Source organism: Panthera pardus, unplaced genomic scaffold (assembly GCF_024362965.1).
Source record: "Panthera pardus isolate Hobbes unplaced genomic scaffold, ASM2436296v1 HiC_scaffold_17, whole genome shotgun sequence".
NCBI classification, from domain to species: Eukaryota; Metazoa; Chordata; class Mammalia; order Carnivora; family Felidae; genus Panthera; species Panthera pardus.
In genome coordinates this window covers 19,261,548-19,275,245 of record NW_026526732.1, presented here as the reverse complement: position 1 = coordinate 19,275,245, position 13,698 = coordinate 19,261,548, and the positions used below count along the sequence as shown (strand labels likewise).

The following is a 13,698-nucleotide window of genomic DNA, read 5'->3' as shown; positions in this document are numbered from 1 at the left end:
TAAAATGTCACTTCTTTCCAAATTAACCTTATAAATTCAGTGCTGTTCTAATTAAAATATTAACAGGGTTGTTCATATAAGTTAATAAGCTGATCCTAAAATGTATATGGGAAAAAAAAGACGCAGAATAACTGAGACATGTTTGAAAAAGAAATGTAAGATGGTGGGTCTTATTTTATTGGACATCAAAAAATATTGGAAAGCTGTAGAAATTAAAATGGTCTGGTAATAACAAAGGGAAGACCAGGGCGCCTGGGTGGCTCAGTCGGTTGAGTGTCCCACTTCGGCTCAGGTCATGATCTCATGGTTCCTGGTTCCAGCCCCGCATAGGGCTTTGAGCTGACAGCTCGGAGCCTGGAACCTGCTTCAGATTCTGTGTCTCCCTCTCTCTCTGCCCCTCCCCTGCTCGTGCTCTGTGTGTGTGTGTGTCTCTCTCTTTCTCTCAAAAATAAATAAACATTAAAGAACAAAAAGAAACCCAAAAAACAAACAAACAAAAACAAAGGGAAGACAAATGGATCAAAACACAGTGAGCAAACTGACACACACACACACACACACACACACACACACACACACTTTTGATATATGACAGAGGCAGCTTTGCAAACAAAAAAATGATGCAGCAAATAAAACAGGATGCAGTAAATTTAAAAAGTTGCAGTAAATAAAAAATACTGGGAGAACTCTTATCTAAATGGGAAAAGTGCTTCATAACAAAATAAATTGCAAACCAGTTAAAGACTTAAATGTAAAATGACCACAGAAAACTTAAAACAGGGAGGAGGATCTGTAAGATCCAGGCAGGTTGTGCTTAAACAACATACATGGAAAAGCACAAAGTGTATTGGAAAGGATTAAAGGTTCTGTATAACACATTTACCATAAAGTTAAAAGGCAAACCCCATCAACCAGGTACTGCTGGATAAGAACACAAAAATCAGAATAATTTGCACAATATTCTTTTTAAAAATAGCGACTCCCTCCCCTCCCCAAATTCCTCATGACTTATGTATTTTATGAATATTGAGAAAAAAATATGAAAGGATATGTTGACCAGTCTATTAATTTGATTTATAGAGAGTATATTTTGGAGGAGAGGCACACAATCACGATAAAACTAATTAAAAAATCATTTGAAGGGCCAACTGTCTGACTTATTAGTGAGTGGAGTATGCGACTCTTGTTCTCGGGGTTCAAGCCCCATGTTGGGTATACAGATTACTTAAAAAGAAAATCTTTAGAAAATTATTTGAGATAGTAAGTTTGTATAAATGTATAAATAAGGTCATATTTGTGTATATGTGTAATTCTGCCTATATACGAGAGAGAGAGAGAGAGAGAGAGAAACTTCTTTAATAATTAAAAAGACATAGCCGTAGACTGGAAGATATTTAGAGTACACCTATCCATACAACAAAGGACAGTCTAATATAAAAATGTAAAAGAGGTGTAGTTAACAGTTGCTGATGAGTATCAACAGCTTTTGTTTATCATAACATTCATTATGTAATACACTCTGGCATTTTCATTCCTCAAGGTAAGATCATTAAAAACAGAACTTTAAGCAATCCCCCATGTAATAGGGACAGTTTTTTCAGATGTTGTTGTTGGTTCTGTAGTTGATACATACTGTTTTCCTATTTGATGTTCATTGTTTTACTTACTGATATTCCGTTGATACTCAGTTTTTTCCATAGTCGTTGATGATGTTAAGGTGTCATTTTACAGGAAAGGTTAATATCATTTATTTGGACATCTTTCCAAAAGTTTTATAAAAACTGAAATGTAAGAAATAAAACAGTAAATCAATACAAATATAAAATGACCTTCAAAAACCTCTGAAGCTTATTTTTTGAAAAACATTTGTTACATTGTACTGCTGGGATATAGATATGATGATTTTTCTAAAGTGGCCATGACAGTTTATCCAGAAAGATAAGAGACTGCAAATAGAAAGGAAATCCTTTGAACAGATTTATAAATTGCTTTCAGCTGACCCTGCTGTTATTTTTAATATATTTCTGTGTCCATTAATGCAAACTTAAGTTTTCTTCTATTAACCGGTACAGTTAATTTAAGAAAAATATCAAATATGTTCTTTTTTATTTTCTTGTGTATTAATTCATTTCATAAACATTGATTGAGATTCTGGTCCATGCAAATACTGTGATAAATTCTGTAGAGACATGGAAGTTATACCTGCCTAAGGGAGATGAGATGGCAAATCATAATGTAATAGAAAATGTGATATAATATGTAGTGAAATTTTCTTATGAAATTTTAAAGATTAACCAGCAAAACAGTGTATCACCATGTTTTGAGAATTTTAGGTAAAGCATTACCAAAGAGCCCATGTGAACAGATGGGTAGGATTGGTGGGAATTCCCTACATTGACAAAGGGCAAAGGGACTTTCCATTATTTCAGATGCACAGTCATGAAGAAATTTCATGTTAGGGCACAGCATCTGTTAAACATGGCTAGGTGTGTGGTCCAGAGAGGTTAACTTTAGAAAGATAGAAAAGGTCTATGCGTGAAAGTCCTTTTATGGAAACATAAGAAATTTATATTCTCAATCTTTATCCAACTTTAAATCATTAAATGAATAACATATGAACAAGATACATTATAAGTGGGTATTGCAGATTGGTACATATCTTGGTTAATGAATAAGGGTTCAGTGGAGGAATAGAAACCATTGTAGGCATTAAGCATAAATGGATTCATTTCAGGGATGTAGCAGTTTATAAAACTTTGAGAAGGGTTCTAGAACTGTTGTGTTAAAAAATTACTGCCCTACACCTGCCTCTTAGCACAGACAATACTGTGGCTGGTCCCCACTGCTGCCATAAGTACCTCTTGCCATTCAGGTTTCCTTGAATATCCTTGTCAGCAGAAACAGCAACAGAAATATGGTCTATGCCTCACTTCTACCTGCAAATCTCAAGTTTGTAGAAACTTAATCTCATCTATAACTCTAGCCATGGAAGAGTCTGGGAAATAGAAATTTTAGCTTTCTAGCGTCTGTGGTACAGGAAGGCATATAGGAGAATGTGGAAGAGGCTGCCGAGTGCTAGTTGACCAAATCCCCACTGTAACTCTACACCGTTTTCCCAGATACATGTACCACCAAGTGTCACTAAATATTGTTTAGGAAGCATTATGGTAGAAGATAGGAAGCTGTTACAGTCTTCTAAGTAAGATAATGATATGATTTCTCTTGTCTTTGAAAAGATAACTCTCGAGGCAGCTAGAAATCGATTCGACAGTCAGTAATAATGGTTTAAATTAGGCCTAAGTCATGAGGATAGAGAGGGAGCAACTCAGGGATATTTGATGATTTTATTAACATAATAAATTCTCACATTTTATGTAGTTTGTTTATTTAATGAATTAAGTACTTATTTAGTAAAAGATTTGCTGAGAATATAGAAGTGATGACGTATTTCCTGTCATGTTGGGCTGATTTTATGGTGATATAGGCATGTAGATGAGCTTATTGGTTCATATGTCTTTATGGCTTAAATACAAATTTGTGTTTATACACTTATTTATAGATGACTAATTTTAACATTACTTAGACTGTGTTCTTCTGTTAAGATTGGTAATAGTTAAATCTTCCAGATTTGGTGCTTGTTGACTATATAACACTTGACAGACTGCTGCTAAAGCTAAACAGTGAATAGGATGTATGTATTACTTCCTGCCACTTAATATGTTACACGTTGTTTAAGTCCCTTAAGTATATACAGAAAGTACTGTGTTCCTAGTAACACTTTGTATAGAATAAGTGTATCTGTGTTTAAGTGCTGTGTAGGGAATTAGAATACAACTCTACTTAGTGACGTTCTGAGGGAGTTCAACTTGAACATCGGTATGTCTCGAATACATTTGTTTCAGTCACGCTTTTTTTTTTTTTTTGGCTCCATATTATTTATTTTAAGGTACATTTTCAGGCTCAATTTAATATACCACTCTTCATAATATCTGACCTTACTGTTTACTGAGTTTTAATGTTTTTCGCATGAGTCTCAACTATGACATTTTAGTTATCTTCAGTATAACATTATGCTTTAATATGTCAGCACATAAAGTTTACTTGCTCTCCTGGTATCAGTAAAAACTGAAGTCACTGTCATCTATTATGATCTATATCACCTTAAAATAAATATCTTTATAATAAGGGGCGCCTGGGTGGCTCAATCAGTTCAACGTCCAACTCTTGATGTCAGCTCAGGTCACGATCTCATCATGGGTTTGTGAAGTAGAATGTTGCATCGGCCTCTGTGTCGACAGCACAGACACCGCTTGGGATTCTCTCTCTCCCTCTCTTCGCCTGTCCCCCATGTGCTCATGTGCATGTTCTCTCCGTCCTTCAAAATAAAGAAATAAACATTGAAAAAAAATCTTGGGACGCCTGGGTGGCTCAGTCTGTTAAGCGTCCAACTTCGGCTCAGGTCATGATCTCACCGTTTGTGAGCTCAAGTCCCGCATTGGGCTCTCTGCTGTCAGCACAGAGCCTGCTTCAGATCCTCTGTCTCCCAGTCTCTCTCTGCCCTTCCCGTGCTCATACTCTCCCTGTCTCTCTTTCAAAAGTAAAATAAACACTTGGGGCTCCTGGAAGGCTCAGTTGATTGAGCATCCAACTTTGGCTCGGGTCATAATCAACATCTTGCGGGTTTGAGCCCCGCATCTGGTTCTGTGCTGACAGCTCAGAGCCTGGAGCCTGCTTCAGATTCTGTGTCTCCCTTTCTCTCTGCCCCTCCCCCGTTCACATTCTGTCTCTCTCTGTCTCTCAAAACAGAATAGAAGTTAAACATTTAAAAAAATTAAAAAAAAATCTTTATAATAAAAGCATATGAACAACAATAGTTAGGAATTTAATTTCAGTCAAAGGTAATGTTTGAGCTTCATGATAAATGCACTGTTGGCATTCTTAAAATTTTCCTGGGGTCTTTTTAATTTAATTCTAGAAATAGGATTTGTTTTCCTCTATGTTTTTATAGCTTTTCAAGTAAAAAGATTTTATTTGAGTGGATTGTACTAAATAACAGGTCACTTATCTATTGCTGCATATCAAAACATCCCAAAACTTGAGAAGCTAAAATAACAGCCATTTTGTTTGCTCATGATTTTGTGGGTCAGCACTTGGGTCGAGCTTAGCAGAAGCAGTCTTTCCCTGTAGTCACTTAATGCAACCACAGTGATCTGGCTGCTCTACTGGGTTGGGTGATCTAGCTTGCCTTACATGTCTGGTGGTTGGTGCTGGCTGTGGGCTGGGCCAGATTCTCCCAACAGGTTACACTGGGCTTCATCATACGTCACCTGGGTTCTGAAAGCACAAGAAACAGGTCAAGGCCGAATGTGCAAGTGCTTTTCAAATTCCTGCTTGTGGCACAGCTGCCCGTGTCTCAGTGGCCAATGGAAGTCACAAGATCCTAGAGTCAGTGTTGGGAGAGACCATATAAGGGGCGGGATACAGGGAGAGAGAGATCTCTTGAGGGACATTACTATAGTAATGTAGTGATACTTAGTTCATTGATGAAACTTTCCTGTTTTCAGTGTTTCTTTGTATCTGTTGATCTGGACTCTTTAAATTTGAAATCTGTTTGTCTGAAAGCTATTCAGTGCCATTTGTTTCATGACTACTTTACTGAAAAATAGTAGATTTCTATCATGGACCACTTTCTTAGAAACATTAACAACAAATCTCTCTCTTCTCTCTCTGTATGTATATACACACATACACACATGTACATATGTACACACACATAATATGTATATATAGTTTTAAGTGCTCCACTTGGCCTTTCCCTAAATCAGTGGCATGGTATTTTATTTGGTTGCATGGAATTTTAGTTTTCTCACTGTTCCTATTCCCACATATTCAGAGCCGTTAAAATTTGCTAATTAAGAAACTGTCAGTTTAATTGTGATAAAAACGACTTGACTTTCTTCCTTCTCAAATGAGTCAAATAACGAGGGTAGTTATGGTACAGAGTAATTTTTAAATTTGGTACATTGTACAAATACACTCCCATTATTTCTATATAAGACTCATTCTAGGGGCCATATTAAAGCCTTGGTGCCAGATCATTAAGTGAACATTTTAATTAAGTCCCTTCTTAAAATGTTAAGTAGTAGTTTTTACTTCTGAAAACAAAGATGCTTAAAATTTTTCAGCAGTGTCAGTTGGTTTTATAATTGAGAAAAAACTTACGATGGTAGCTAATACTGAAAAGGTGAATCCAGGGAAAAGTTCTAGATTTTTTGCTGAACATTGAAGAATTTATTCCTTTTTAAAAAAATTTTTTTAACATTTATTAACATTTATTTTTGAGAGAGAGAGCATAAGCAGGGGAGGGGCGGGGGGGGGTGGGAGAGAGAGAGAGAGAGAGAGAGAAAGAAAGAAAGAAAAAGAAAGAAAGAAAAGAAAAGAAAAGAAAAGAAAAGAAAAGAAAAGAATATCCAAAGCAGGCTCCAGGCTCTGAGCTGTCAGCACAGAGCCCAGTGTGGAGCTGGAACCCATGAACTGTGAGATCATGATCTGAGCTGAAGTCGTATCAACTGAGCCGCCCAGGTGGCTTATTTATTCTTTTTTTATTATTCTTAATTATTTATTCTTATTCTTTAAATTTATACTTATTTCTTTAAATACTTAAGAAACAGTATGCTGTTGCACTGGGAACAGAAAATATTGTATGAATACATCACAAATCTCTGGCCTTAAGATAAGTTTAAATTTCTTAAGCATATTATTTAAACAATTTTGTTAGTATTAAAATCAAAGATGGGTCATGTCATTGTATTAGCAATGTCATTAGTTACTGCTTTTCTAGAGTGAAGAATAAAGGAAAATTGCATAATAGTGGAAAAGATGGGAAGTTAGATATTTCTGATTTTTTTTTTTTTTTGTGAGCCAATCATTATTTTGGCTTATTTATTTTGAAATTATTTTTGAATTTTCAAAACATTTAGCTCTATTCATGTTTTAGTTTATAACACATTTCAAATGAAGTGGTTGTTTTTATGATGTTTATTGCATCGTTCATTTTATATTTGGCTTGCTGTTGGTACTTTTATGTAGCTTAAGTAGTTAAAATTTGCCTATAACTTCTAGTTGGTAGACTATCACGTGATAATTAGCTAACATTTATTGAACACTTCTCTGCTTCAGGCCCCATGTTAAGCATATACCATGCTTTGTCTTATTGGAGACTCAGGGGAACACTGTCAGGTAGATGTCCTTTACTGCTTAGAAACTGAGGTTCTGAGAGATTAAGTGGTTTACCAGAAGTCTCATGCTTGATAAGTAACAGAGCTGGAAATTAAATACAGGCAGTCTAATTCCAGAGCTTGTGCCTATGTGTTATCAGAATCACAATCTATATGCATAATTGCTAAATCCATAAATCTCTGAAAACACAAAATTTTAAAACCGTTTTATTTAGGGTATAATAAACATATAATACGCTCCACATAAAGTGTACAGTTTGATAAATTGACACATACATACGCGGATGAAACTGTCACCATAATCAAGATAACAAACATACACGTCACCCCAAAATATTTCCTTGTCCTCATCCCTCCCCTCTTCTATTTCTAGCCTCCGCTCCTGCAATCTGCAGGTAACCATTAATCTGCTTTCCATTACAATAGTTCAGTTTGCCTTTCGTATTGCATATAAGTTGTATATAAATGGAATTGTACAATGTGTCTTTTTATCTGGTTTCTTTCCCTCATGATAAGGATTTTGATATTCATCAATGCTGTTGCATGTATGAGTAGTTTATTCCTTTTTACTACTGAATACTATTGTTATGAGTATATACCACTTACCTGTTGATGGACATTTGGATTGTTTCCAGTTTTTGGCTGTTACAAAGCTGTTTGTAACATGTGTACAAGTTTTGTATAGATTATGTTTTCCTTTCTCTTGGGTAAATACCTAAATACAGTAGGTGTATGTTTAACTTTTTAAGAAACTGCCAGTGACTATAGTTAATAATACTTTTTATATATTTGAAGCTTGCTAGGAGAGTAGGAGATCTTAAAAGTTCTAACCTAAGAAAAAATATTTCTAACTATATGTGTGGTGATGAATATTTCAGCTAGACTTGCTGTGATCATCTTGCAATATACACACATATCGACTCATTGTATATATTTGAAACTAATATAATATTACATGTGAATTATATCTCAGTTAAAAAAACTGCCAAAAATCATACCTTAAAAATATTTAATGTGTTTGTGAGATACTGCCATTTTAGGTGATCTACAAAATTTGCATTATATATTTTTTTGAAATCCAGAAAATTCAGAATTCTGAAACCTATATGGCCCTGGAGTTTTCAGAAAGGTACTGTGGACTGCTTAGTATTTTGTGAAGTCATATGGGACTATAAAACGTTTTTTTGATGCAACAGACATTTTTGTGCTTTGTTTAATGTAGAAAATCCCTTAGAAATATGACATGTTATTATATAAAACCCTCAACAAGAAATACAGACGATGAACCTTAAATAATTATTTAAATGAACATTCCCTCTAGGAGGTAGACTATGAGTTGCACGTACATTTATTTGATAAGTATTTTCATCTTGAAAATTTTCTGTAATGAAATTGTGTTCATGGGAATAACAATGTTGTGTATGCTATATCTTGCTTAAAACCTAGTACCAGTATTGATGGCCTAGTACTGATTATTACTGTATGTTATTTGAAGTGCTGTTCTATTGAAAATTTGAATATATTTTGAGAGGCACAATAAATAGGTAGTCTAAAAAAATGAGCATTATATGATTTCATAACATACTAATTTTTTGGGCTAAAAATAAGTGCTACAAAAAGGACAAGATAGTTTCCATTCTTTATCTTGAAGTCAAATGATCTAGGAATAGAAAGTGTTTGGAATTACTGGAATGATAATAAACCTTAATATGTGCGTGTAAATTATAATTTGTTAATGAAGTCCTGTCATATCATTATGACATAGGAGAAGAGCATTGTCTAAGTGTGAGAATAGGGGATCTCTGCACTCCCTGAGGCTTACAAGTTACTGAAGAAGGTAGACCTTAACTGTCTTAACAAGGCAAGCCTGATAGAGATAAAAATTATTGGGCTATCAATTTGAATAAAGGTGTATTTGAACTGAATCTTGAATAGAAGAAAAATATGAACGGGAAGAGCCTTTTGCCTGGAAGGAATGGTAAGCACAGGTACTGAGATAGATGAGTGTGTTTAATAACTCCTGAGGAATGTAATAATACCTAGGGTCATGTGGGTATTAATGGTTTGTAGTTTAATGGTTAAATATGTGATGCGCCTAAAGTAACACAGTGGATGACATAGCCAGATTTGAAACACATGGTAACTTTAAAACTCATCTTCTTTCTGTCAAGCCATCATGTCTGTCTACTATAAGGCCTTCTGTTTGACATATAAGTTGAATTTGTATGTCGAATATTAATCACACGGACCCCTGAGTGGCTCAGTCAGTTAAGCATCTGACTCTTGATTTCAGCTCAGGTCATGATCTCAGATCGAGTCCTGTGTCAGGCTGTCCACTGACAACACAGAGCCTGCTTGGGGATTCTATCTTTTCCTCTCTCTGCCCCTCCCCCACTCATCTTCTCTAAATAAATAAATAAACTTAAAAAAATAAATTAAAAAAAATGTTAACCACAAGGAGTGGATAAATCTGGTTTCATATCATTTTTACCTTTCCTAAATTAGACATCATGATTAACCCTCTAATACAATTAACAAAAGTTACAGACGTTTTTCTAATTTCCTTTTTGGTTATATTTTCTCTTGCAGGGTTACATTTTGCCATCTGCCTTTCCAGAGTAAGTGGCTCTATGTGGGCACTGAACGAGGTAATATACATATTGTCAATGTGGAGTCCTTCACACTCTCAGGCTACGTCATTATGTGGAATAAAGCCATTGAACTGTGAGTTTGAGCAAATATTCCATATCTGAAAGTATCAGGACCATGTATGATATCTTTATATAATAGCTAATGAGTAAATCCGTGTGGAATTAAATATGTCAGACATTCTTGATATTAAACACAGATTTATTAGCCTTTTCTAAATATTATACTATTAACAGTTTGTACATTTAAATGTTCTGTATATATACAGATGGATAGATATGTGATCATATGTATATATAAACCTGTGTATGTATGTACCAATTGTAGCATAAGTTTAATGAAACAATTATTAGGTGAAAAACACTCCCAATTTTTTTTTCTGTACTTTTATCTTCTGTTTATTTTTCTTTCAGATGTTAGTCATACCCCACTAAGTTGATTTCATGACCCACTAATGGGTTGCCACCAGTGTTTAGAAAACATTGATCTAAACCGGTACTTGATATGTTTAAATAACCGACAAATATAATGTAAATGTTTACAATATAATATTGCAGAATTTGACAATTTGTTAATTTTGATATAATGATGATTGTTTTCATTTAACAATCCTTAATTTTGATATGATGATTGTTTTCATTTAACAATAGCAACAAAAACAGGGTTCAGCTGTAAGGCCTTAAGGATCTTTAGCACTAACTTTGCACTTTGTTTTAGAATCTTATCTTTATATCTTTTTAAATTTTTTTTTTAACGTTTATTTATTTTTGAGACAGAGAGAGACAGAGCATGAACGGGGGAGGGCCAGAGAGAGAGGGAGGCACAGAATCTGATACAGGCTCCAGGCTCTGAGCTGTCAGCCCAGAGCCTGACCTGGGGCTCGAGCTCACAGACTGTGAAATCATGACCTGAGCCGAAGTCGGATGCTCAACCACTGAGCCACCCAGGCACCCCAACTCTTATCTTTATATCTTATCTCAGGTTTTTTCTCATATTATTTAGACATAAAAATAAAAATGTATGGACATTGACAAAATTCATTTTCGATGTTTCGTTTGTTTTTAAAAATTTTTTTAACATTTATTTTTGAGAGACAGAGAGACAGAGCATGAGTGGGGGAGGGACAGAGAGAGAGGGAGACACAGAATCCGAAGTAGGCTCCAGGCTCTGAGCTGTCAGCACAGAGCCCAATGAGGGGCTCAAACTCACAAACCGTGAGATCATGCTCCGAAGTCGGATGCTTAACCTACTGAGCCACCCAGGTGCCCCATCTTTTGTTTGTTTTTAAACAAATAGTTCTGTATTATTGCATTCCACAGAATTTGACATAAGGATAAATTTGTGGCATCACTCTTAAGCAACGTCTTGGTCAACTATTATAATGTACTAAGCCTGGTTTTTCTTCCTGTGGCAGTAATGTTATCATATCTCAGTGCCTTGGTCCAAGGTGTGGGTTTTTGTGGTTGTTCTTTGAGTTGATCACAACATCCACTAGGTTGGCCTGGTGCAGATAGATGTCTGTATGGTTTCACAAAGGTCTCATGAAGTGGGCTGGTGTCTCAACCCTTGGAATTTATGAATAGGGAGGTGCTTATTCCTACTGTATGGGCATAAATTCAGCTCCATTCTTATCTATATGACTTCTTTTTCTCTGAGCATGTACAGTGGCATTAGTTTTGTTGTTTTGTTAAAAAACATAATAGAATTTTTCCTATTTTTTTGTGGGTGAACTATGGAACTATGGATGCTCCAGTTGGAAGCTAGAGTTGAGTAAAATAAGATAGCAATATTTTAGATGATGCTTATTTAAAAATATTAATTCTGAGAATTCTACCATGAGAATAGATTTTTTTTGTGCTAAAATACTACATTGAATATTCCTATACAGAAAGTGTACTTGTAAATTTTGTGGATTTGTATCAATGTCACTATTTTTCCTCTGATTGCTATGTTTTGTTTTAGTTTTTATTTAAATTCCAGTTACTTAACATACAGTGTAATATTAGTTTCAGCTACACAGTATAGTGATTGGGCACTTCCAGTGCTCATCACAAGTGGCCCTTTAGTCCCCATCACCTATTTAACTCATCCCCCACCCAAATTTTCCTCTGATTCCTATTTTGATCCATAGTAAGAACTATACATTTCTTACCAATTACTTACTGAATTGTTCTCACCCTTTATAAATACATCTTTATCGTCCATTCATTGGTTTCATTATAATGAATATATAGTTGTATTGAAATTTTTAATTGAGAAAAAAAAGTCTTGCTAACTTTTCTTTTTTAGGTCATCTAAATCTCACCCAGGACCCGTTGTCCATATAAGTGATAACCCAATGGATGAAGGAAAGGTAGAATTTTTTCCTAAAAAATGACTTATTACTTAAATGAATGGATCTTGGTATTTTTTAAAAAATATGCAAACTGTTCTAGTGCCACATGTATTTACCTTGCAAAGTTGACATTTCTAACAAATGTTGTCCATCATAGACATTTACTGGTTTATTTAAATATTATGAAGAACAAGTGAAAGAATTAAAATCATTTATAATTTTAAAGAACACAAAAAAACACTAAGACAAAATGTAATAAGTACAATTCAAAGTTATTTTTGGCATATTAAGATTTTGTGGAAATCTGGCAAAAACTGTTTTCTTTGCTTTCAAATTATTTTTAACACTTTATACAAATTTTGTAGCATTTAGCACATAATGCCTTATGTTAGAGGTGTCTCTGTACTCCTCACTCTTCAGTTTTTCTTCATAGATAGCTTAGATTAATAATGTAGAGATTTTTTAAAATATTACTTCACTTTTTATATTCAAAACCAGTTTCATATAGTCAGTATCTAGCTATTGTTTAGATTTGTTAATACATTTAAAAATAAAAATTCCTTTTCCATGAATCTCTTACTTAAATAGTTTTACGATATCATCCTACATAAACGCCAGGAAGTTTATCACTATCAAAAGTCAGTGAAATGAAACTTCTAGATTTTGTGAAGGTTTTTCCTTTCCTCAACTAATGGGAGTGGTCTAGCCTGTGTGTTGTATAACACTATTCTTTTATTTGCTACTGGGAAAACAAAGGCATAGCTCTACTGTTTGGAGTTAGCTTGTAATCATACAAATGTATGCTTTGAGAGAAACTTCACAGGAAGCAAGTTACAGTAACCTATATCTACACTTTATTTATTTGATACAAGGTACTTGTTTAGAAGCCTTTAGGTGGGAGGCATGGCAAGAGAATTGAAAACTTCCCTCCCTTCTTTCTGGATTCAGTCACTAAGTCATTTCAATCATTTCTTTGCAGTGTCTGTTTTTTATTCAACCTCATTACGGCCACTGTAGTTCAAGCGTTCCAACCCATTCATGAGTCGTTTCCAGATCAGTCTTCCTAGAATGCTGTTTTAACGTTATTGCTCTCCTTGTTGAAAAGCTTTCGGTGGTTCTGCAGTATCTAACAAGATACAGTTTCCTTAAAACATAGCTCCTAGGTTCCACTGTCTTTCATAACACCTTCACCTGAATGCTCTGCTGAAGCAAATAGTTATTGTTTCCCAGATGTGAGCTGTTCTTTGCTGCCTCCCTGCCTCCTGTATGGGAGTCCCTTTGTATGCAATGCTTTTCCACTGAATGCTGTCTGCTGAATTCGTACCCACATTTTGAGGCTTAGATTAAATATATATCTTTCGTGATATCTTTGCTGTTAATCCTGACTAAAAATGCTTTCTCTCACTTTCAAATCCATTAGCACCTTAGTTGTGCAAGTTTTACAGTACTTGTCACCTATTGCCATGTATTAGAAAT

General features: G+C 34.8%; 1 protein-coding gene across 4 annotated transcripts in view; it reads left to right on the top strand.

Annotated features, from left to right (window-relative positions):
* STXBP5 (syntaxin binding protein 5) overlaps positions 1 to 13,698 on the top strand; it is a 169,614-nt gene that overhangs the window by 43,671 nt on the left and 112,245 nt on the right. For all 4 annotated transcript variants that reach the window (XM_019425027.2, XM_019425026.2, XM_019425025.2 and 1 more), the window contains exons 5-6: positions 9,828 to 9,962; positions 12,177 to 12,240. In XM_019425027.2, the coding sequence (XP_019280572.1) occupies positions 9,828 to 9,962; positions 12,177 to 12,240 (199 nt within the window). The remainder of the gene's footprint in view (positions 1 to 9,827; positions 9,963 to 12,176; positions 12,241 to 13,698) is intronic.